The sequence below is a fragment of the Amblyomma mixtum genome, chromosome 3 (assembly GCF_055824585.1).
Source record: "Amblyomma mixtum isolate Tamu chromosome 3, ASM5582458v1, whole genome shotgun sequence".
NCBI lineage: Eukaryota > Metazoa > Arthropoda > Arachnida > Ixodida > Ixodidae > Amblyomma > Amblyomma mixtum.
Window position 1 is genome coordinate 385,578,223 of NC_143014.1, and position 26,323 is coordinate 385,604,545.

General features: G+C 49.9%; 1 protein-coding gene across 1 annotated transcript in view; it reads right to left on the minus strand.

The window, feature by feature from the left end:
* Nucleotides 1–26,323, minus strand: part of LOC149357087 (uncharacterized) — a 277,693-nt gene that overhangs the window by 9,743 nt on the left and 241,627 nt on the right. Inside the window, exons 5-6 of the mRNA XM_089576502.1 lie at nt 14,506–14,684; nt 12,006–12,219 (exon numbers count right to left, since the gene is read on the minus strand). Coding sequence (XP_089432628.1) covers nt 12,006–12,219; nt 14,506–14,684 — 393 coding nt within the window. The remainder of the gene's footprint in view (nt 1–12,005; nt 12,220–14,505; nt 14,685–26,323) is intronic.

Sequence of the window (26,323 nt, forward strand, 5' to 3'; positions counted from 1 at the left end):
CGACAGATTTGTGTGCGGACTGAGTGACGAGTCACTGCAGCAGCGCCTGTTCGCTGAGAAGGACCTCACATTCAGCAAAGCTTACGACATCGCCGTTCGAGCGGAGAGCGCCGGTCACCAGCAGAGAGGGATTCGCCGGAACACCGAGCCGGTACACCAGACAAGCAACCAGGTGCGCAAGCCTTCTGTTGTTGTAAAATCGGTCAAAAAGGCACAACGCTGCTGGCGGTGTGACGACCAACACAACCCCCAGGGATGTCGATTCCAGTCAGCCACGTGTAATTTTTGCCACAAGCGAGGGCATATCGAAAGAGCATGCATTACAAAACGGAGACTTGCCAAGATAAAGTCACCTTCCCAGCCTAATCACAGCGTCAACGCCTCAGAGAATACGCCGCTATCTGATCTCCATGGAACAACATCAGCAACACCATCTGTGTTGTACGACCTGAACACCATGAATCTCGGCACGCGACCGAAGATTTTTACAGAAGTAAGCGTACATCACCAGCTGATTAAGTTCGAGGTGGACTCCGGCGCAGCCTGTACTCTGATCAGTGAGGACACGTTCCGAACTTCATGGCCATCTGACGCACCCGCCCTGCAACAAGACGAAACGCACCTGCGAACGTGGTCAGGACAGAATCTGCCACTATTGGGCTCTGCCAACGTGCAGGTTAACTACAACGGCCAGACCCATACGCTACCTCTGCTTGTTGTGAAGGGCACAGGATCAAGCCTTCTAGGGAGAAACTGGTTTTCTCCACTAGGCGTGATGATATGCGGCATACACCAGACGCCGAGCCAGGACATGGTTAGTAAACATCAAAACGCCGATGCGCTAAGCCGTCTGCCACTAGACGCAACTGTTGACGAACCATTTCCACCAGGAGACGTTCTGATGTTCGAAGCACTGCCAGAACCTCCGCTTACAGCAGGCACAGTTGCAGCATCTACGCAGAAGTGCGCAGCTCTCCGGCTAGTTTACACAGCTGTTCAACAAGGCAACGTGCATAAACTCAAAGGGGACAACTTCGACGCTTACCGCAGGCGAGCTACAGAGTTGAGCACCCATCGCGGCTGCATCATATTTGGGTCCCGAGTTGTGATGCCGAGAGAACTACGCGCACAAGCTATGTCTCTCATCCACGCCGGACATCGGGGCATCGTTGCAATGAAAAAGTGTGCCAGAAGCTACATGTGGTGGCCTGGCATTGACAACGACATCGAAACAGTGGTGCGAGAATGCAAGCCTTGCCAGAGCAGCCGGAGCGCCCCGCCGAAAGCTCCTGTCCCAGAATGGGAAAAGCCAGACACACCATGGCACACACTGCACATTGATTTTGCAGGACCAATTGAGGGCTGCACTTTCCTTGTGGTCGTAGATGCCTACACAAAGTGGCTTGAGATAAGGCAAATGGGACAGACGACTTCGGCAGCAGTCATTGACAACCTCCGATCACTATTTGCAACGTTCGGCCTGCCGCGCAAGGTAGTGTCGGACAACGGAACACCGTTTGTGTCTGCGGAGATCCTCAAGTTTTATCGCGACAACGGGATCTCATCAGTTACATCGGCCCCCTACCACCCAGCGACAAACGGACAAGCCGAGCGCTACGTAGCCGAGCTAAAACGCGCCCTTGAAAGAGATCAGACAGGCTCGCTGCAGCGCCGCCTTGCGCGCTTTCTCTTCAAGCAGCACACGACGGTTCAGAGCACAACAGGCGAGACCCCCTCGAAAATGATGTTCGAGCGTGAAATGCGAACCCAGCTCACAGCCATCCTCCCCGAGCCAAAGGCAGAGACGTTCCGGGAAGAAAAAGCAATTCCGCGCTGCGGCACGCTTAATGAGGGGCAGCGCGTCCTCGCCCGACAGTTTCTGAAAAAGCCACGCTGGGAGGAAGCTACAATTGTCAGACGCATAGGCCTGCGCTCTTGGCTCGTCAACATACATGGCACAGTAGCACGCCGACATCTCAACCAGCTGCGTAGATTTACGACGCCGTCTGAGAGCTGTCCGCCAGCGGAGAGAACACGTGCACCATTTTCCCACATAGCCTGGCACCTCTTCCCGGAAGAAGAGACTTCGCCCAGGACAGACCCAGGAGACACAGCGAACAACAGCCAGCCTACAAGTGTTTCTCCCCCGAGCGCACAAAGCCAGCGCGCCTCCACGCGTGAGCGCCGACCCCCTGCACGATACCAGGCAACTTTCTAAGGGGGAAGGAAGTGTTGTGTCCCCTTGTTGCTTTTGTGTGTGTGCGCCCCCTCCTAACGACCACTCGCATTCCCCTCCTAACGACAGTTCGCATCCTCCTCCTAACGACCACTCAATCCTCCTCCTAACGACCACGACAGTTGCCCCTCGTCGCACGCTGTCGCCGGATGCCCCCCCACGGTGCGCCCCCGCACCCTCCTCCTGTTCTGGGAAGCCACTCCCTCCCGTGGACGCTTCTCCCCTCCCTCCTTTCTTCGGGCGGCCAGTTCGGCTCCTGCCTCGGTCGACGCTGGTCGCACCCTCTTCAGCTTTAAATAAACGAAGTCTAAAAGTACCGTGTGCGTCTTTCGCTGCATTCAACACAGCGACCGGACACGACAATTAGTTAATTAGCAAATTAGCTTAATTAACCTTTCTATTCAAACCAGATAAATAAATAAAACCGAGTAGGAAATTGGTCGAGTCGGGGAATCGAACCAGGGTCTCCGAAGTGCGAGATGAGCACGGTAACCACTCCGCCACGCCAGCTCGATGGTTTGGAATGAACAAAGGCGCGTCTAGTGAATACGGTCTTTTCGTTCACTCCCGTCTTCCTCCCTTCCCTTAAGGCGAGGTTCAGGTGTACACCGAGATATGCGAGACAGATACATTTCCTTTCCTCAAAAACCAATTTACCGACAAGCAAGACGTAGAACCGAACGGGCGATGGCATTCTGTGCACTGCCTGGCAGCGCTGCAAGACGCTATTGCGTTCCACACTGGGAGGCGAAGCTTAACATCGTAACCACACATCAGTGACACAAGCAGCAACACCGCGCTTAAGGCTTTCGCCTCTCCGCGCTTTAGGTCAACAAAGCGCCCCCCTGAATTTTTTGCCCATGGTACACGGCCATAAAGTTCTGTACTGAAAACCATCTCTTTACTATTTCCATGTCGCATTTTCATGTGAACATTGGCTTCACTTACATTAATGGAATGGATGGATGGAAACAACTTTATTACACACACACAAAAAAAAATCTTCCAGGGTGGTCCCCTACTGGTCCAGGAGTCCACGGGCTAGTGCTTCACGTAAAGCCCGATCCACTAGCCATTTCTGGCCGGCGGGCTGAGCGGTCCATAAAGCAGCCTCCCAGGAAGATTGAGTGGGATTGGGGATGGGGGATACTGCCTTTGGGGAAGGACATTCCCAAAGGTAATGGAAAAGTGTGGATTTGGGCACGCCACAGGTGTTACAACCAGGAGGAAAGGTGGGATGAAAACATGAGAGGCGGTGGGGTGAAATAAAGCAGCCTCTCTGTAATTGCCGCCACGTGGCGCTGGATAAGGGCGACAAGGTACTGTGGGGTGGTGGCAGTGTCATGCGGCTGAATTTGTAAAATGTGGTAATTTGGTGATATGTAGAGAGGACCGAAGGGGCTTTTTGCGCAGGGTTGGGTGCCTGATCCTCCGGGGTGCGGGAGGAGAGTTCTCGGTCCAGCGCATAAACGCGCTCATTACCGGGGATCGAGGCATGCCCAGGGACCCACGAGAGAGTAACCGTTCGGTCGAGAGAGGTGGCCGTGGTAAGAATACGGTGTGTTGCCGGAGTCGCCACGCCCTTTAGGTAGTGGTGGTACGCGGCCTGTGAATCTGTGCAAATTTCGGTTATGTTTTTGTCAATGATGGAGTGGGCCAGAGCAAGTGCGATGGCGGCTCCTTCCGCCTCTGTAGGCGAATTAGTTCGAATAGTGGCGGCGGCCCCCACTGTGCCGTCTTCATAGGCTGCGACTGCCGTGAAATATCCTGGTTTAGAATTTTGTGCCGCGTCGACATAAAGGATATCGGAACGGTTGCTGTATGTTTTGGTGTAATAGCTCGCTCGTGCCTGCCGTCTACCGTTATGGAGACTAGCACTCATATTGCGCGGTAGGGGCTTCTGGTATATGTGATCCTGCGTGCGCGGAGAAATCATGTAAGGTGTAGGACTTGTTGGGGTGGGAATTGGTGGAATGAGACGTAGCTGTCGCAGTAGGCATTGTCCTGTTTCCGTGCGACTCAGGCGGACTAATTGGTTGGTGCGTTGAGCCTCTATTAATTCGATCACTGTATTGTGGGTACCAGTGGCCAGGAGACGTTTCGTGCTAACCGTCCGTGGAAGACGTAAGGCAGAGGTGACAGCCGTGCGTATTAGGATGTCTGCCTGTTGTCTTTGCCGCTGAGTGAGTATGTGGTATGGAAGGTGGTATGTAATGCGGCTAATGATTAGTGCATTTGTCATATTGAGGGTCTCGCGTTCAGACAGTCCATGATTGCGTGCTGCCACTCGCCTGATAAGTGCAGCGACCTGTTTGGTCTGTATCTGCAAGAGCTGAAGGGTGGCGGTTGCATCGAGTGTGTTGTAATTAGGAGGCCGAGAATCTTCACCTGAGGCACAATGGGCACTGGATTCCCGTACATGTGCAGTTCAACCGGGGGATCACTGGGGAGGGGTTTCAGCTGCAGGAGTTCCGATTTATTTGGAGAGCAACGGAAGCCTGTGTTTGCTAAATGAGTGATGGTGATGTCTATGGCAGATTGCAGGATATCCTGGGCTGTTCCGAGGGATCCTCCCGTTGTCCAGAGGGTTATATCATCTGCGTATATGGATGTGTGGAGCCCTGGGACAGCAGCAAGGGCCTTTTCCAGTGCCGCTAGGGCAATGTTAAAGAGTAAAGGTGATAGAACCGCCCCTTGTGGGGTTCCCCGGTTAGGCAGGGGGAAAGGCTGGGAGGCAATATCCCCAAGGTGGAGGTCTGCCGTGCGCCCCTGAAGGAAGGCCCGAATATATTGCCATATGCGGGTGCCACACCCCGTGGTGGCTAATGTCGTGAGGATATGGTCATGGTTTATTGTGTCGAAAGCCTTGATATCCAGGGCCAGTATGGCTCGCGTAGAGGCTGTACGACGCTTAGTGCAAAAGAGGGACTCTTTAAGCGCGAGAAGTACGTCTTGCGCCGAGATGTTTGGGCGGAAGCCGAATTGAACGTTTGAGAGAAAGCCTGTTGTTTCTAGGAATGGTTGCAGGCGATTGAGAATGACATGGTCGAAGAGCTTGCCGACACAGCTCGTTAAAGAGATGGGGCGCAAATTTTGAAGAGTGAGGGCTTTGCCCGGTTTGGATATAAATCGCATGCTGGCATGGGTCCAGGCTGATGGGAGCGTCCCAGCTTGCCAGTGGTTATTAAAGAGCTCCGTGAGTTCCTGGAGAGAGACATCGTCCAGATTGAGTAGTGCCTTGTACGTTATGCCATCCGGCCCCGGCGCCGTAGAGCGCCGAATAATAAAGAGTGCTCGGCGGACTTCGTTTAAGGTGATGTCGGCATCAAGTTCTGGGTTAGGTGGAGGTAGATTGGGTGGATCTGCCGACTGAAGAGATGTGGGTATATAAGTGTCCCGTAGTTGGCTAATTACGTCGGTGCCCTTTTGGAGCTCTAGTTGTATTAGACGTTGTGTGTTTACTTGTGTCTGAGATTTAGTGGTTGTTGGATCCAAGAGAGCGCGTAGGAGCGACCACGTGCGTTTAGTGCTTAATGTACCCTTGAGGTCGTTACAAAAGGTTGCCCAGTTTGCGCGGGCTAGCGTGTTCGCGTATTCTTCTGCCTCGCGAGTGAGAGCGGCTATGCGGATTCGCAATTTACGATTGTGTCGCTGGTGACGCCAGCGCTTGAGAAGTCCCTGTCGGGCCTCCCATAGGTGAGCCAGATGCGGATCAACCTGCGGTGCCTTAGGGATATTTTTAATGCTTTTGCTGTTAGCCTGGATGGCCTTCACCAGACGGTCTGTCCAGTCAGTGACAGTACGGGGTTCTGTCCAATCAGTTGCCAAATATGAGCGCAATTTATCCCAGTCAGTGAGAAGCTGCGAACGAGGGTTGAAAATCTTGGAATCATAAGATATAATAGTGGAGACTGGAAAGTGGTCACTTCCAAGGCTATCCTGGAGCACCGTGTGAGATTTAACGATTATGTTCGGTGTGGCCCATGTGAGATCGGGTGTGGTGTCGCGGGTGACGCTTGTGCCAATGCGAGTGGGTACGGTGGGGTTTGTGATCAGGCTAAGGTTGTAATCAGCCATTGCGGTAGAAATCAGGTTACCTTTGGGGGTATCCGAGTTGTATCCCCAGGGCGTGTGACGTGCATTAAAATCACCCACCACAAGAAGGTTTGAGGAACGGAAGGAGCCCAGGATACCCGGATTAACTCTGCCTTTATCTTTAGGATTGCTGTATATGTTAATAATAGTGAGGCCCTATGTGTGTCCTGGTGAGCTGAGCTCTATCGCGGTATATTGAGTGCCCTTGCTGTCGGGCGTGTTTGTCGGTGTGCGGTCTAGTACCGGCATGGATTCGAGTGTCAGGATTGCCGTACGTGGTGTAAGGGCTGCCGTGTGATAACCGCGGATATGAATGAGATTTGTTTCCGTCTCTTGCAGAGCGATGACATGGGGGGGATTAGGGGAGTTTGCTATATATGCGGCTAGTTGTGCTTGCTTTCGGCGTATGCTGCGACAGTTCCATTGCCATATAATTGTTTCTGCTGGTGTGTTGGACTGGTGTCGCCGCCGACGTTTTCGCGTGTTATTGTTCTGCGCCATGTTGCTGGTCTGGATAGAGTGGATGAGGACAGGCAGCGGGTTCAACTGCGCGCTGCTTGCGAGTCAATTCCTGATGCGGTATAAGTTCGAAAAGCTTGTTGATGCCGGCTTCATGTTTTTCCAAGCGTGTGTTAATCGTAGCTTCTATCCTGTCAGCCATGGACTGTATCAACTGTGCCTGGGCTAGTATGAGCTGTTGCTGCATCGCTCCGAGTTGTTCAGCAACTATAGTATTTATTATGGTAGTGATTTCTGAGCGAAATTCAGCGGAACGTATATACTGTTTAACCGCCTCTTGAGGTGTAATAGGGGAGTCAGGGTTTCGAATAGAGGTGGGAGTGGAGGCTGCTTGGACGGACAACTCACCGCTTTTAGCAGAGCCGGCTTCTTTCTCGGGTGTAGCGTTCCGGAGTGACTGCGTCTCCTGGGTCTCCTGGATGTGGGATGCGCAATCACTGGCTTTTGAGGTACAGGCCCGTGGCTCGGTGGCGTCTGTCTCGGTACCACTGGGCACCCGAAGGGGTTGAAGTTGTGCGAAATCGCGTTGTGAAGTTTTATATCCGGCGTTCACGGTGTCCACACTGCGCTTTTCCGTGTGGTCTTTGCTATCTTGGTTGTCCGACGGTTCTGAGGTCTCGGTCTCCATGGTCTGCTCCAAAGGTGTCTGGGCACCCGTGGTGGCCACTGGGTTTCCCTTCCTCAGTGGTGGGAGGGGTGGCCATTGTTCTGTGCTTTGGTTCCAAGCATTCTTTGGATGGATGGCGAGTGCCTTGCTTGGACCGTTTTTCCGATTCCCTTTCGTGGGAAGTGTTGTGCTGTTGCTATATCCTTGAAGTTCTCCCGGCCGGTCGGCTTGGGTTTGGTTAAATTTGGGCCGATGCTCAGTCTCGTGCTCCTGCTCAGTCTTGTTGTTCTGCGCATTCTTTTTCTTCTGCTCAGGCTTTTGGTTCTTCTGCATTTGGCTCTGTGCAGCAATGTCTTTATAATGATGACGTCGGATTACGGCTTCATCAGCTTTGCTTGTCTTTTTCCCTCTTGTGGTGTAGTTCTTCTGTCTTGCCGGGCAGTTCGTGTCAATGGTGGAGTGGTCCGATGTGTCGCAGATGATGCAGTACTTTTTGCAATCGACATGTCCGGGTGGAGGATTGCGTACTCCACAATTGTAGCATCTTTTCTCCTGCGGAGTGGGACAAATGTCAGCACGGTGCCCTATTTTCAGGCAGCATCTGCAAACCTGCATCACTGGTCGGAATGGTTTGCACCTGTATTCGATGCCGCTGAGGTAGACAAACCGTGGCACTGCTTTGCCTTGAAAGGTATATAGACATGCTCCCTTGGTGCCGAAAGGCCTCGCTTGAATGATGTTGATTTGTTGGGGATATCTTTCCGCGCAGTTTAGTAATTCCTCTTCTGAAGGTATCGGTAGGGCGCCGGTAATGATGCCTTTACATGAGTTATATGGTGAGGCTGCATAAGCGCTCATTGAATATTCCTTTCCTCCTAGATTGATTGCTTGGATGTTGCATATCTGTTCAGTGAGGTTCGGATCTGGGGTGCTCAAAATAGCGATGTTTTGCTCTGGCTTGATCCTGACTCTGGCCTCGTGGGTCAATTGGCGGCTGAGCTTGAATTGCAAAGCAGCAAGAAGTGACCTACCGGAGTTGTTATGCAGCGTCACCCCTCCACGCAGACGTATTACCACCTTGTAGTCATCATGCGGCAGCCTCGGTAATTTGATGGGGCGTGCGGGTCGTGATCTTTCGGCAGGTGTGTGTGTTTCTGCCTCCGTAACAGGTTTGAATCGTTTTTTGCGTGCGTCGATCATCCTGAACCATGGCGTCGCCTTCGGGTAGGCTTCAGTCCTGTCTCGTTGCGTCCCGTGCGGTAGGCCCCCCTCCGTTTTGTCGGTGGTAGAAATTCCGTGCATAGCGTCCTGGGTGTCCATGTCGGCAAGTTCGTGGACTCCCTCCGTTGCCGTGGACAGCGAGCACGACCCGCTGTGGCTGGATGGGAAGGCAGCGGCGTCGGCCATATGAAGCGTTGACGTGGAACGCCGCTCCGCCGCACCGAGGCGGCGTTAACGTGGAACGCGCTCCGCCGTGCGCCGCCAAGAGGGGTTAGGCTTAGTGCGGCGACTCCGCTTCGGAGATCTTCGTAAGGTGCTTGTGCAAAATACAGCGTACTCACGGACAAAGGAGTCCTCGTAAAGGTCCCTTGGGTGTTCACGAAAGCCTGAGGTAGGAATTTAGGGCGCTATGATGGGTAAGTGGGAAAATAAAGGCGAAAGTTCACAGCGCCCATGTGAAGCGCGTCCGCTCCGCTCGGCTCCCCGGCGTTCATTCACACGTTAATGGAACTATAGCACATGAAAACTCTAAAGTTAGTCTAAACTCTCATGTAGTTTGGAGTTACCACAGATTTGAAAGCAAAAGCAATGGCGCAGAAGGCAGTGATAATTTTATTGATCTGTATCTCAGAAGAACAGTTACTGTAAAATTTATAGCCGTTATAATCTCCTCATGGCTTAGCCAGTGATGTCAGTTAGTTTGATTCCGGATGTCTTGTCAGCTACTGCTGCCTTGTATGTTGTGTTGAGTGCGCGAGCGATTTCTATCACTGTTCGAGACACAACGTTTTCCTCAAACTGCTTGATAACGTCGCTGGGGAGATCCATGGACGGGCGGAGAGTCTTCAGCTTTGCTCTCATGCCGGATAGCACTGCGAAGGTGTTCAACTCCGTATCTGCGCAGATGTACACTTGGAGGCGCTGGTCACACAAAAACTTGTGCGGACTTCTTATTTTGCTTTACTCGCTTCGTAGATTAGTTTTGCAAAAAGAAAAAAAAACACACTGCAATTGTTGCTTTCCGGCGAAAGATTATGCCTCTTGGCACATATCTTGTTTGCGCTGACGACTTTGTTCTCGCCGTAGCGGTTCTCAAGATTACCTAGAATTAAAGACGCCGCCTTCGTCTAGGCGAGTTTCATGAAGAACAAGTCGCGCAGGGAGGGAATGCCGGGGAGGTGAGGTTTCTAATTTGGCTTGGCTACTCTTTTGCCAAAAAAAAACATGAATATTACCTGTGAATCGACAGCTGCACGGCGATGCTTTCCTATGCGCGCAGATGAAATCATTTTAATTGTGTGCATTTTACTTTTTCAATAAATTTTTCTTCCTTTTTTCATTAAATTTTACTTACTTCTTTTTTTCTTACTTACTTTAATTACTTTCTCAACAAATGAAAGCAGCGGGTCCGGAGCGAGAAGACGGGGAGCAGGTTCGAAAGACTAAAGAGCTGAAGGCTACTCAATGTATAACCTAGCAAACTCTACTGCAGTAATGTGTTCGAGCTGAGTCGGGCTTTACCAGTGATGCAGCTGTTTGGAGGCGAAATCCTAGAGTCCCGTGCTTTGTGCGATGTCAGTGCACGTTAGTGAACCCCAGGTGGTCGAAATTTTCAGAGCCCTTACTACGGCGTCCCTCATAACCTGAGTAATTTTAGGAAGTCAAACCCACATACACCGTAAACCAAACCATGATGCAGCTGTTGTTGCTCTCGCTAAGTGAAGGAATTGTAAATGATCTTTAGGGGCTGCCCAGCGATGACGCCGAGGTAATGGAGAGTACTATAGCAGTGTATGATTAGCTTATGATTTGGGCCTGTTAAATTTCCCCGAAGGAACGGATTTCAAGGCACGTTCGAGGAAGTAAACAGAACAAGAATAGCAGTGGGTGTCAATATGTTTAAGAGTACCCCTTGGGTAATGTTCAACAGTATGGGATAGGAACAGAGGTTAGGGAGCGACTCAATGAATGTGGTAAGGGAATGCGTGCGTAGGACAAGAAGTCATGGCAGATTCTTATCTCACGGGTGCAATATATAGCTAGGACCATAAGAAGGGGATAGAATGCATTTGGCAGGTACCGTCTGGTAAATAAGAGCAGCTTCTGAATTCTTCAAATCGAAAGTGCATAATAGTTGTATCCTAGAAGTTCTTACCAGTGCGGCAGAAAATTGAAGGCTAACACAAAGGCTGGTAATGAAATTGAAAGCTCAGCGAGATATTTTAAACGAGGCAGTAGATGTAACATTTACAGGCAGGAAGAGCGCACAATGGGACAGAGAAGAAAGGCTAGCTAACGACATCCTAGCCGATATCAAGAAAACAAAATGGGCTTGGGCAAGGCATGTAATGCGATGGAAAGATAAATTGTTATCCGATGGTCCCTTGGGGTAATGAAGTGGACTCAAAGAGAAGGGGAAATTTAGGAATAGGTGGCAGAGTGTCCGGTGAGAGAACGAGCTTAGTAAGTTTGTTATAGTACTGGAGCTGCAGTTAGCAGAGGACGAGGTTAATCGTTGAGCTATAAGAAAATCTTTGTCTCGCGGTGGTCGTAGGTAGGCTGATGATGATGATGTTTCCTCCTCCTTCAGCTCACAAAGGCAGGATCGGAAACTTTGTTCATACTCTGTAAATCTAGTAATTAAGAATTGCTGTTTAGCTTCGCCCTACTGTAAGTGAAAGCTTGAATTATCTTCAGGCTCAGCGTATAACATTCCATTGTATGCTCTTAGCTACACCATACGAATCGATTTACACAGGGTTATGAGCTTGTTAGCGTGGAATTCGTCTGATTTTCTCGTATGTCTTTAGAGGAGCTTTGGGCTGCTCGCTAGTGATGGTTAAGGCTGCCTGAAGCAGCTCAGCCTGATGAGTCAAGCTCCACCGTAGGATGGAGTCCAACTCGCGTTGCAGTCCACATTTAGGAGACCCTTCGTTACTTCTGAATCATCAAGCTCTCGTGTATAGCGCACCACTAAGAGTAAGTACGAATATATTTTAGCAGGAATACCAGCCTGAAATTGTCGATATTAACCTTTCGGACAGACCACTGCTGCTTTCGCGTAATTTTTATTTGTAGAAACATGCGTGTACGCGCAAAAAAGTACTCGCACTTTCCGCCATATTTTGTAGCAATAATTACAATGTGGCTGGCGTGGTAAATTTCATCATCGCATTAGACTTCGAAAAGAAAAACAAAACCCAATAAAAAAAGAGGACATCGGGCTAGAGCCAAGTCTTCGTAACGAGTAATCACATTCGATATACCGGTGAAATGCAAGCAGGTATTCATGCTCGAGCATAGGGGATGTATGCATGGATAACGTACTTTTGCCGGGGTCACCATAACAGGTAAACGTGTAGTAGATGCCACCATTTTCGACGAGTACTTCAGCTACCGTGCGTGTGGGCTGGTCATTGGCAATCACCTCGACGTCGTATCTAGCGACCAAGCCGTGGTAGCTAAAGTAGCAGTCCGGATGAAGAGTGGGATGTTTTGGATCCCTGTATATATAGAGCTTGCAGGGGCCACTTCGCCGCACCTGAGCAAAGAAAAGATTATGCGCATAAAAATTATGCAATTTGAAGGCTGCAAACGTTTAATGAATTATTAATTTTCAAAACTAAGAAATTTGTAACACTAGGGTTTGTTCCTGGACTGGTTAACTTGACTGGTTGCTTAAAGGTCGGTGTCAGGCACTCATGCATTTGGCGATGCTCTTTCTCTTGTAATACAAAACACAGCTGTTTTTTATTTCCCGCACTGCCTGCATATTATACGAGGCGAAAACTCACAGGTCTGTTGTATTATTGAAGATTTTTGGACGCGTTTTCTTAAAGTAAACCACGAACTTTGCACAGTAAAAACTGAAAAATAATGCTGAAACGCTTTCGTACCATCCGCTTGAAATACGGCACTCTCAGTGGTTATGCTCCCCCTTAACTGAAGCAGCAACAAGTGTTCCCGGCACGCCATGCTTTCTTGGCCATCAGCAGTTACCTTCACTGTTGGCGGGCAACAGCGAATCCAAAGTAACTTAAAAGGGAATATATTAATCTTGCACTTTTCTGGAAACTACACAGCATGGAATGATTCTGCGCGAACACGGTGACTATCACTGCCGACTCTTGCTCGCCGTTGCAAAATTTTACCGCTAAAAAATTGGAGGGGATAAGTAAGCTAAGGGTATGACGCGATAGCGGTAATGTGCTAACGCCCATATATGCCGAATTGGTCATTCTTTAATTTACGCGCATACATGCCTGGGATTCCCCGTTCCACTCCTGGCACAGTGGTGCAGCGGTGCGCCACTGACCTGCCATGGCAGATGGGGTGTGCAACACACATTGCACTTGTCGAGCAGTATTTAGCGACCAATCATTAATTTAACTGACACCTGCCACGGTGGGCAGTTTGCCCAAAATCCAGTGGGCAAGTTGTGATGTCGCAACAAGGTCACGTTGCCTAGGTGGTCCTCCAGCCACTTAGGTGGCAGGTTCTTATCTGCGATTTTCAAAATTAAAGTTTTTGGGGGATTTTTCGCTCATGATAAACGAGGCCTGTGCCAACAGCAGATGCCTCAGCCCAAAGGTAACATGGCTCCATCTGGTACATTATCATACGCCTTTCAGGGAGATGTAGCACAGGACATGCTGTTAGAGCTGCAAATAGCCCAACAGTAAACTGCATGACGTTGGTGTCCGGTAGAGTGCACATATCCATGTACAAAACCTGAGTGCGTGAGGAGTGACAAGTGTAGTACCAGACGGCTCGGTAACTGTACCGATCCCTTGAAAAAAAAAAGAGGGAAAAAAATTGCACCATTAAGGGCATAGCACTACTTACGGAACCATTCTTCACTCTTAATTTTACTTTTTTGGACTGCTATTACAGCCGTGCGTTTGTCAAGGGTGCACATGTGCGAGATTCTTCCTTCGCCACGGAATGTCAGAATGCGTAAGGGCGCACAGGTGCTTCAATGCTTTTCAGACAAGTTTTCAGTTGTACACCAACTGTACATTCGACATTATGTGAGATGTTAGAGCTTCCCTTTGAAAGATAACTGAAGTTTGATGCCTGGAGCAGCAGCAGTGACTTGCATCGAAATTCGAAATGAAGTAAAATGCCATAGCACAACAGCGAACAACAACTGACTTTTGTGGCAAGTGGTCTAAATGGGGTGTTAAAAGAGAAGAAAGCCAGCGCGCAATACGCACCTAAGGGGTGTACGGCTCTGGCGTGTCTGCCTGTTGATCTCTACCACTTCCATGTGTTGTAGCACTGATTTCAACGAAGACTTTAGCTGTTTACTCTGGCTTCTATGGCGCATGCTAATTTCGTGTGCCGTGCAAGAGCGTTTCCAGGAGGTTGGTTTCCAAGCAGGGAATTTTGTTTTTTTAATTTTTGCAGAAGGTACTCCAAATTTCTGGAGCCCTTCACTACGGCGTCCCTCATAGCCTGAGTCGCTCTGGGACGTTAAACACACATAAAGCTAAACCTAATTCACAAAACGCTCATTCAACATACTTATACTGATTATCAGCACAGGGAATCGGGAGATTTACTCACGGCCTTTCGAGCTTCACTTTCGCAGTGGGCGCATCACTAAATTACCACAGTATCAAAAAGAAGTCGCTGCTAGTGCATTTGTAAGCAAACAAGACCTGCGACACTGTGAAGTAATCGACGAAGAAACATGCCATTGCAATGATCTCATCCTGTTGTTTGGGTACAGTGAAAACACTCTAAAGTGTGCGGATTCCTCCACAGTGTACACCATGTAGCGGGAGAATTTTTTAATCCCAGTGTATATGGGGCAAGTACGCACCCTTCGGCGCAAATTGAGCAGGGTTCCATTTTCCGGGTAAAACTCGGCGTATCCAGAGACGGAGCCTGCGTGCTTCACGTCGAACCAGATGTCGTCCAGAGGAATCTGGTCCACGCCGACGCTGCGCAACAACCGGTCCACGACGAAGTCGGAGCGCCAGACACTGGCCCAGGCACAAGCTGAGACACAAGAGAAAGGAGTTATAGGGGTGAGGGAGAATGTAAAGTTGGGTACGAAGGAAAATGATATTCATGTCAGTTCCTGCTCTTGTAGTAGCCTTGTAGTTCTTGTAGTAGCCCCAACGCCACCACGAACAAGAACTCTATCAAGGAGCAAGTTCCTCATACAAAGATAAAAAAATTCAGGGGGGGAGCACTTCGTTGACCTAAAGTGCGGTAAGGCGAAAGCCTTTAGCGCGGTGCTGCTGCTTGTGTCACTGATGTGTGGTTAAGATGTTAATTAATTACACAATTGTTTGTGAATCTTTAATGCTGGAGGCACTGGAGGGCGTTTTGGAGGCATCCGTCTGATTCGACGCCTTTCCGCAAACACTCTCCAGCGTTCTAGGCAAGGAGAACTACACATGCATTGGCAGGAAGTAGCCTAGCCATTAGCGCGCTCGGCCGCGGAAAGGAGGGATGTTGCTTCGAATCCCATCGTGCGCAAAGATTTTTTTCTGGCCCGACTAGAAAAAGCGTGACACCTCTGCTGACAGCCTTCTGTCGACTACGATGAGGCATTAAAGGCTTTCGCCTTAAAAAACTCCAGAAATATGGACAATGTCTAGATCCCCGTTAAGCAGCCTGTCGGTTCCAGTGTTTAACTAAACAATTTATTCTGAACAAAAAGGTTGAAAACGGAATCAAAGCTGCGTGATCATTGCGTCAGGAATGTCCTTTATCCCCATTACTGCTCTATACCAACACGAAGTAATTCTACTTAGCTTTATTCCAAAGTAATTCCGCCAGCGAATTTTGGCTCCAGAAGCGCCGGAGTTCGTGCCCTTACACATAGCTCCTCCAGTATATAATTTCCTTTTTCGCTCAGGTTAAGGGAGGATTTTTAAAGTCGTAAAAGCACTGATGGTAGTGATTGCGGAATGCACTGGGCTTTGGTAACACTGGGGCTTTGGAGCTCTTATTGGCCGAGTGTCCCGATGATCTTCACCAGGATAACATCGGCACTCCGGCTATGTAACTAGGCTATATAACTCCTTAATTTTATTGTAAGATCGAGCCCAACAGGTGTAGCTAGGCTGCTTAGTTGCGCGAGGAATCTAGATTTGATAAGCCCAAATTTTCTCTTTCTGTTCTCCGCAAAGTGCGTGCACAACGCAAGTTTTTCATTGTCTCCTTTGGAATGCGTAAAACGGCTCGAGTGTTTTTGTGATGTTCCTGTCCTTGGGGCTGAAGCTAGAGCCAATAGTCTCAGCGAGTGCGCGACGGGAGATTTAGTTAGTTTCTTTTTGACGGCAGCTGATTGGCAGTTTCCTCTCCCATTAATACATCACTGAGCTATTACTATGTACTATTATTCCGATGGTGTTCAGTAAACCTGTATCTTTCATTACTTCGGACTGCACTCATGCAAATACTTGGGCATACTGCAAACAAGGTGTACTCTCGTGCGAAGTTCTGTGAACATGATTTTGCAGTGATTGCTTCAGCGAAGAGAATGAAAAAAAAGGCTTTGAAAGATAAAGATTACTTGTTCTCAGGCTAATTAGTGTGAAGTCAGGCTGGTTTGTAGGAGTGCCGCTATTCATACATTTTAAACGACGCTCTTGTAGATGGCGCCAGCTGTGCCGGCAACGCACCCTCCGCTACCTCCGCTTTCGGAGCAGCAGCCAGCAACCCTCTCAGGCGATGCGCCGAGCGCACGGGCCCGACGGCCGCCGTCCTCCTCACCCTCTTATGGACAAAGGGCAGACGACTCGGATTCCGCGGCGTCCCCACTTGAAAAGCTACGCAGCAGACCCAGCCATGTATTCCATCTAATAAGACCTATGTAGCCCAGACTGTAATAAACGTTCAATAATCCCCATCTAAAAGAAGTCCTCAGGTAATAGAGTCATCCTAGATTAGACAGGCACGAAACATGGTGTGAGAAGTGTAAAATTACCGCCAACGCCTCAACATGGAGAAGATTCCGCCACCTGCGAAATTCGAAACCATTTGCATCGCAGCGGAACAATGGAGAGCGTTCAAGCAGAGCTTCACGCTGTACCTCAAAGCAACCAACACAGCGAAAGCACCGTCCGACCGGCAAGTAGCTCTTCTTCTGACCGTCGGAGGCTCCACGCTTCTTGACATTTATAACACTTTGGACTTCGGGAAACCAACCGGAGTAGGACCACACCCAGAATTTGACTACACGCATGTGATAAGTCTTCTCGACGCGCATTTCTTACCGAAGCATAACGAACTGTACTCGCGATACGTCTTCCGCTCACGAATGCAGCAACAGGAAGAGCAGTTCGATGACTTTCTGACCGACCTGAAATTGAAAGCGCGCGACTGCGGGTTCTGGAACGAACGAGACAAATTGATCCGCGACCAGATCGTCCGTGGAATTTACGACGAGAGAGCGCGAGCAGACTTCTAAAGCTCGATGACCCAACCCTCGAGAGAGTTGTCAAAGTGTGTCTTGCTCATGAGGCTACAAAACAGCACATGAAAGCATTTAAAGATGGACCAGCTGCAAGCAACAGCGAAGTTCACACTGTGAAAAAGCAGAACCGTCGCAACTATCCCCAGTAAAAGTCTAAAAGAAGAAAGGAAACCTCCGTTGATGGCGAATCTTCCGAAATGCAAGTACTGCGGAAAGAGCCACGAACGCAAAAGAACAGCCTGCCCAGCTTGGAAACAAGTGTGCGTTAAGTGCAAAAAGCCGAACCACTTCGCAGCAGTGTGCAAAGGCAACAGGGCAGTGGCTAGTCTGGAGGTCGCTAGCGACGAAGAGGCCATTTTGGCAGTTAAGAGCGAAAAGCCCAGCTCAGTCTACACGCTCTTGGAAGTGAACGGAAACAAAGTGAAGTTTCAAGTAGACAGTGGAGCGGCAGTTGATATGATTACAGCCAAATACGTCCAGCCACAGCAGCTGAGAGCGAGCGCAACGACACTGCGGACATGGAAGGGAAGCAAAGTTTGCTCCAAAGGCAAAGCCCAACTTGAGGTCACCGCCAAAAATGGAAAGAAGCATGTCCTGGAATTCGTAGTTGTTGGTGATGAGCTCACACCTCTTATTGGAAGGAAGACAGCAGAAACCATGGGTCTCATAACAATCGATTATGATCTGGTAGCTACAGTTAACGCTCCAGAGGAAGACTTCACAAAGCGCATAGTGGAAAAATTCTCAGACGTCTTTGGAGAAGCACTAGGTACGCTGCCGGGAACGGTACAACTGGTAACAAAACAGGATGCAGTCCCGAAAGCGATAACAAGCTGCAGAGTGCCTGTCAGCATAAAACCACAGCTTGAAGAAACCTTGCAAAGCATGGAGAGAAGAGGAGTAATGAAAAGTGTCACCGAGCCAACCGAGTGGGTGAGCCGAATGGTAGTGGCGATGAAGAAAAATGGCGACATGAGAGTGTGCATTGACCCACAAGCGCTAAATGAAGCGTTAGAACGAGAGCGCCACATATTGCCCATTATCGGCGACGTCTTGCCAGAGCTTGCAAAAGCCAAGATCTTTTCAAAACTAGACCTACGAGAAGGGTACTAGCAATGCTGCCTCGATGAAGAGTCAACTCTAAAGACCACGTTTCAAACGCCCAACGGCCGATATCGATGGCTGCGCCTACCATTTGGTTAGCGGTCAGCAGTGAAATATTTCAGAAGAGACTGAAAATGGCACTTGAAGGACTAAACGGAGTTCTGTGCATAGCAGACGACATCCTCGTCTATGGTGTTGGTGAAACTGAAAAGGATGCTCTTAAAAGTGACGACAGAAAGCTCGAAAACCTAATGCAGAGATGCAGACAGACTGGAATACGTCTGAACAAGAACAAGACGCAACTTCGCATGAGCCCAACAGTCTTCATGGGACACGTGCTGACAAAAGAAGGACTGAAAGCGGATCCAGAGAATACAAAGGCAATTCAAGAAATGCCTCGACCAACTGATGTCCAAGGCGTACAGCGGTTTTGCGGAATGATCAATTACCTGTCCAGATTCCTGCAAGGAATTTCACGAGTGTTGGAACCACTGAGGAAGCTAACAGTGAAAGACACACCGTGGCACTGGGGAGAAGAACAAGAACAAGCGTTCCAGAAGGCAAAAGATGCAGTGACAAGAGCTCCTATTCTAGCATACTTCGACACGCGAAAGCCAGTTGAAATACAATGTGACGCCAGCGACCTCGGACTTGGAGCGGCTCTCATAAAAGAAGGAAAACCTGTATCTTTCGCCAGCAGAGCACTAACACCGACAGAAAGTCCTTATGCCCAGATCGAGAAGGAAACGCTAGCGATCGTATTTGCATTGGAGAAATTCCATCAGTACACCTTCGGAACAGCTACAACGATCATCAGTGATCACAAACCTCTTCAGTCCATCGTGAAAAAAAGACTCGATCAAGTGCCAAGACGACTGCAAGGTATGATACTGCAAACGCAAAGGTATAACATCAACATCGAGCACAGACCAGGGAAAGAACTACTTCTAGCTGACACGATGTCGAGGGCACTCCTTCCCAACCGTGACAGTGAAAGTGAACTAGACAGCATCAACGTTGTGAACTACCTGCCAGTGCGCAAGGAAACCTTGGAAAAAATTCGCAAAGCGACGGAGAAAGATGACTTCCTGCAAAAGCTAAAGTCGATCATGTTGTCAGGATGGCCACAAGAAAAGCACCACGTGCCTCGAGACAAGCGCGTCTACTACCCATTCAGAGATGAACTCACAGTGGAGGAGGGCCTCATCTACAAGGGATTACGATTGCTCATCCCATTGTCTCTGCGCCGTGAGATAAAAGACAAACTTCACGCATCGCACATGGGAATTGAGAGCTGTCTTCGGCGTGCTCGCGAGTGTGTATTCTGGCCAAGTGTCACAAAATTCGGCGCATTTTAGAAACAAAGAAAAACCGCCGCGCGCACGGCGTCTCGCCGGCGCGAGCCCAACGGGAGAGAGGGAAAGCCCCCGCCGAGCATGTGCCTCTCTCTCCCCTCCACCACCACTCACCGCCACGGCGCGCGCCGAATGAGTCATCCACGAAGATCCCTCTAGAACATCCGAGTCGCTTCTACAGCTGACGGGGGGAAGAGGGGGAAGCCTTGCGTGCGCTAAGACATGTCCCCCTCGTCTGCACTCGGACGTCGGCTACGCCGCCACGACGGCGCCACGCTAGAACACGCTGGAACCTTCGCGAAACGACTCCTGACTTTAACCAATGAGGACGCGCGGCCGGCGAGAGAAAGGAAGGGAAACTATACGGGAGATACTGCGTGTATGTGCGCGCCTACTTTGGCGCGTACAACAAACAGACATGAGAGCGAGCCTATAAAAGAAGGACGTTTACCGCTGTCAAGTCAGTCCGGACCGCCGTTTAAGCTTCATCGAAGCGCGCCCGTTCGACTCCCGGGGAAAACACCACTCGGTCAGCATCGGACCAACGAGGCAACGTTTGCCAGTCTGCGGGACGGCATCGTCGTGGAACTCTGGTCGTCGGACTGCCGCAGTGCCCGGTGAACAAATTGTGTTTTGTTTGTTTACCTCTCTCTCGTCTGTTAGTGCACTTTAGGTGCAATATTGCCTTTGTATTGTAGTCTCTCTCGAGTTTAACTTTGCACGAGTTGCATTGTTCTGTTAATCACTTTGTATGTGTTTGTACCAGTGATTGTGAAATCCTCTGTATCGTCTCTTTGCTGTATAAACTTTGTTTTGTTTGTGAACCTTCGGCTCCGACCCATTCTCTGCCTTGCGACCAGCGAAAGCTGGGCACCGAACGCCCAAAAACCTCTTGTCACTTGGTAGCTGGTCTCCGCTGAGTTTGCCACGCTGAGTCGAGGGCATCTCCTTCGAGTCCGAGACCGCTGCCCCCCACGCTCTAAGGGTGTCTGGGAACTTCCCACGTAAAAGTGCGCGAAGTCTGGGTGACACCAAGGATGAACACAGAACTGAAGGATTACATCGCAAGGTGTGAAGTGTGTCAGAAGTATGTGCATTCCCAACAACGAGAGACACTCATCCCTCATCCGGAACCGAGTTATCCTTGGGAACGAGTCGGATGCGACATCTTCAAGCATAAGGGGAAAAACTTTCTCGTTACAGTCGACTATCTCAGCAACTTTTGGGAAGTAGATCAGCTGAAGACGACAACCTCAACCCAAGAAATCCTCAAGCTGAAAGCTCACTTTGCTACATACGGGATTCCAAGAATTCTGGTGAGCGACAAAGGACCCCAGTTTGCGAGCGAGGAGTTTGAGAGCTTTTCTAAAAGCTGGAACGTCGAACACAAAACGTCAAGTCCAGGTTATCCACGTTCGAATGGAATGGCCGATTCAGCGGTAAAAACGGCGAAAATGTTATTGAAAAACGCGGAAGAAAGCAAGTCAGAGCCGCAATTGGCATTCCTAGATTATCGAAATACACCCCTTCAAGGATTAAACGCCAGCCCGGCACAAATGCTCATCGGTCGCCGCACCAGAACGACACTGCCGACCAAAGCAAAGCTGCTTGAACCCGAAACGATAAACGTGACCAGCAAGAGGCAGGCAAGAAGACAACGAACAATCTTTTATCATAACAAACATGCCAAGGACCTGCCAACACTTGTAGGGTCTGCTCGCGGGCAAGTCAAATCTCGCGCCGCTCACCGCGGGTAGCCTCGGACCCCTTCTTCCCGAGTGGGGGGGGCGGGGGGAGCGAGGCTGGGAGAAAGCCTTTATAAGGCGAGACCGGGAAGGCTCGCGCTCTCTCGCTCTTGGACCAGCCCTGCGAAAGGACCACCTGACCCAGCTGCCACGACGACGACCGGCCCCCCTGATGTGAGAATAAACCCTTTGTACAAAGTCCTGCCTCGAGTGACTGCCTGTGCGTCCCCGCGCAGAGGAATTGCCCACAAATAATGGCGCCCAGCGTGCGGCTTTAAATTAACACCTTGTGGACGATTTCTCTGCCGATTTTGGGACGTGCAGCCAGACTCGTGGCAGGCCCTCTTTGTTCGGGGCCACGCCGGACCGATAGGGTTAAGGAGCGGGTCAGGCGGAATGTTCGCGGGGTAGCGACTTGTGTAGTGTTGTAAATTTGTTAGGGGTTTTGTGTTATTTATGTAGTTTTCGGGCGTTTTCTGTTGTGTATTTCCGCGTGTTTGTAGATAGATTGTTGTGTATGTGAATGTTCTTGTTGCCATGAGCAGTTAGCCGGTGCGGCCGGACAGTTAGCGCGAACTATGCCTCCCAGAAAGGATGTTTCAGCCACGGCTTTGGATGGCGGGGCAGCCGGTAGTGAGACGGCCGACGCGGCGGCCGTAATAGGGCAGGTGACTGAGATGTTTGCCGCATTAGCCCGTCAGCTCGGTTCGGTGGCTGGCGCCAACCAGGCCGCAGCATCGGTAGCATCGGCGACAGCATCGCGCCCGCGGATAAATATGGAGGTCCCCTCCTTTTCCGGGTACACGGACGCGAAATCAGTCCACGAGTTTTTACAACAACTCGAGGACTACCAGACGGCTCTGGGCGCCCCAGATGACGTAATGCTAGGGCAGGTCCTGCCTGTAGCACTCGTCGAGAGCGCGGCGCGATGGAGGCGCTGCCAGCCGACTTTCCAGTCGCTGGCGGACTTCAAAGACCGTTTCCGCGCCGAGTTCTTGCCGCCTGATTATGAGCGCCGGATGCTGGAGGAGCTCGCGTTGCGCACCCAACACCCAGAGGAAAGCCTCCTCGACTACGTACGCGCAATGCAAGAGCTGTACAAGAGGGCAGACCCGACGGCAACCGACCGAGATCAGGTTGCGCGTGTGATCAGGCAGTGCCATCCACGCTTCAAGCCGTATCTGCGGGGCCGCAGTTTTACAAACCTCGAGGCCCTAGCGCAGGAGGCCAAGACCGTGCAGGCGGATTTACTCGCCGAACTGCGCTACCAGCCGCCCCCCAGGCCGGCCGAATCGCTAGAACCGGGATGCGCATGGGATGAAGGCCGAGAATGCGCGATGAGGGCTCGGCGCGCCGAGGTAATGGCCGTGGAAAGGCAGGCGGAAACTGCGGAAACTGCGGAAGGAGCGCTGAAACTGCTTCCCTATCACGTGGCTCTTTTTGTATTTCGCGGGCTTTCTTTTAAGTCAAATAAAAGAAGCTGTATCAGTGGTACTTGGCTGCAAACACGGCAAACGGTTATTTTTCAAAGGGATCTACAACTCCTGCATTGACACTTTCTTCCTGTAGGCAATAATTAAAAAGTTAGCTAATTAGTCTCTGCTAATTAATCATGTTTGCATAATAAAAAAAAATACTACAGACTAGGACACGCGACTGGCAACAACCCTCAGTTGGTCTCACTCGGCTAGGGATCATCCTCTTTTTTACAAGCTTCGTTACTTTTAGCTGGGACACCCTGTATATGTGCTTCTTGTATACTAACTGCTAGGTTACACAGCCGCTCATGCAATATCATGGTAATTTGTGATTCGAGCGATTCATGATTGATCAGTGACAGGCGATTTCGAGGGGAGTTTGAAGAGGAATAACAAGAGGAAGACGAAGAATACAAAGAGGAAGATTAGCGCTCCACACGCAGAAAATTTAACACCACGGGTATAGGAAAAAATCAGCTGTGGTTTAGCTTCGGTTAAACCTGGTGAGAAGCAGTAGTTTCACGTAGCTACGTGCGGCAAAGTCCAAAGAAACAACAATCTTTCAACAAGCCGAGAAACTAGAAACAAACAAAGCTTTGCAAAGCGCAGCCACATGAAGCTACCGCTTCTCGCCATGTTTAATCAGAGCTAAACCACAGCTAATTTTTTCTTCACCTATCCTTGTTTCTTTGTAATTGTGCTGCTAGTGTTAGTGTGGCTGGCGCGATTGATTTTGTCCTTCCGCACCTCATCACATCTTTTGTGACTTCTGGATGCACACAGCAGTGGCAACAAAGAGGACGAGGGCTAGCCTCCGCTGGAACCAACCATTATGTTGGTTGTAGCGGCATTAGACATTCTCAGAAAGTATGTTTGCAATGATCGCAACAGCCACATAGCCCCGTAAATTCTGGAGAAATGAGTAGTCCTCACCGGACGTAAGAAAATGCAGCAGACAATGCTGCATGATTTTTTCAAGTGCCAGCACTGCAATAAATGTGTTTAGTCCTTCATTCCTGTCATTTTTAAATTTGTCTTACTTCCTGCCTCTAATGTTTCCTCGCTCTTGCATTTTTTTTTGTAGCAAGAGCTATTGGTCGCAAAGTAGCATTTTCACTGCGGCGGTGGTCACACCGTGGTCACACCGCTTCTTGCGCCGCTGCCTAGCAACCGTTGCCAGATGGAGCCGCGCCATCTGGTGCAACGTCAGAGGAGGAGGAGAGCCAGAGATAGCAGTAGGCACAGCAAGAGACCTCCCAAATCTACGTACGCATTCACTGGACACCCAGAAATCACGCACAAGGGACCGGGAACAGGACTGCCCACGAGGCTGCTGGCGCGCAGCTAGAGGAAGACCGTCGGCATTGCCTTAACGTGAGCCGACCAACTCGGACCACCCTTATCGTTCTCCCATCCCGCTCATAATACCTGACTATCATCACACGCCTTTAACAAGAGCAGAGGGGTTTGTCGTGGGACTTTGTCCCAGACATTACTCCATCCATTCCTTCTGGACTTTCTCGCCCGGCCCAAGTTCTCGCTCACAAGGTGCGAGCCGGTGCAGCGTACACCCCGGACATCCCGAGTCGATGGCACCGAACCAGGATCGGCTGCCCCGATTGCCCTGCTGACTCTGTTGATTTGCACCACCTGATCTGGACCTGTCCTGGCACTGCGAGCCTCTGCGCCTGCTACACCTCTGCCTACCACATCCAGACGTACGACGACTGGACGGCCCCCAGTACCGAGGCCAAGCGCAAGCTCAGTGCCCTGCTAGACTTCATGTCAGAGACCGACACCCTCACCTTCACCTAACCAACCCACTTCCCCCTTGGGCCTCAGGTCATCCTTGTGATTAAAGATTTATGAATGAATGAGCAGCGGCCTGTATAAGAGGGCGGTTCGTTGAAGCTGTTGTGGCCAGAGATGGAGAGCGAGTCGGAGAGGCTGAAACAAACCAAGCTTAGCTGTTGGAACGAAACAAGGCAAAGGCGACGAGACCGAGGAAGAACGTGCAGAACGTCTGAATAAGCGACGCCGTGAAGATGCAGCTCGACGAGTTCGCCTAGCCTCTGAAGGTCCATTACCTCTCGCTACGTATGTCTGGCATAGCTGAGCTAAGCCACAGCCAATTTTTTTTAGTCCCGTGAGGAGTACATCAGCAGGGTTATGCTGTATTAAAACTTGTAGAAACATTAATACTATGAGAAACACATCTCAGTGAAGAGTTGATCGGCTGCTACACTAACAGTAGTAAAGCTTTTTGACGGGCTAGTTGGTACATATTCATATTTGAAAGGGTGTGCGCTAAAAAAGACGTACACAGGAAAAAGATAGAGACGACAGGAAAGAAGCGCAACTTCCAACTTTAATGACGACAAAAGAAGCCAGGCACACATATATATCCGCTGATAAACAGATATGAGCTGCGTGATGGAGCGTGACCCCATCAACCAAACATAAGACAGCGCAAAAAATGCATATCTAAGTGACATTAAAAGAAACCCAAGAAAGTGAACATATCAAACACCTGCCGAGGTAAGGTAAAAAAGTGGGATTCGTATCGGCTGACAACAATGCATAACAACATGGGAAAACAGAGCTGTATGAAAGATGACACTGAAAAAGAGGATAACACCATAAAAAAGGCTAACAACATGACGAAATTTTTAACAAAGAACAAGTGAAAGATGGAGATAAAAACCGTGTAAAGGGTGGTAAATAAAGGCACATTGGAACATCTAAAAGGACAATAAAACATAGAGAGGCGAACGGGTTAATAGTCTAGATGGACCCATCCAGAAAGGCAAGTTCATTTCTAGACAGGTTAATGGAAGGCGTGCTAACGCACTTGTCTTTCCTGAGGTGAATAAAAAAGGCCTCGATTACTTCTCTTTCTGTCTTGTCCTGAGCCTTAGCTAGAAACTTGGTTTCATTAAACTTGGGGTAGCAGTTCTCGCAACTGCTGCAGTGTAACGGAAGGTTACCTCCAGACCTGTTCTTCATGGTGACGTTGTGCCTGCGGGCGCGCTCATTGAAACATTTCCCGGTTTGACCCACATACACTTTGCCGCACGTCAAGGGAATCTCGTACACAACATTGGCAGTGCATTGTGTGTACACGGTTTGATGCTTGATATTACAGGCCTTCTTAACACGCTTCCTGGTCACCATCGGACATAATTTCGCCAGTTTGCAAGTAGCCGAAAAAACTAGCCTAACCCCGTGACGAGACGCAACTTTCTTTAAATTGTGTGAAAGACCATGCAGGTAAGGTATAACCTGCACAGGTTTCCGTTCTGTTTGATGTTTAGCATGCTCCGAGGCGGTCAAAGGAGCTGAGACCGGATGCCTCGAAATATTCTTTTCAGGTAAAACGCATAAGCCTGCTTGTCCACTACGTGCCATTGTGTCTGAAAGGGATACGTGGCAAAACGTTGTGGGTGACTTCCTTCGGTGCCAACTGGACAGAATAGCTGGCGCTTACCCTTACCGCGTTCGAAGCTCAAAGGAAGTGGTGCAGGTA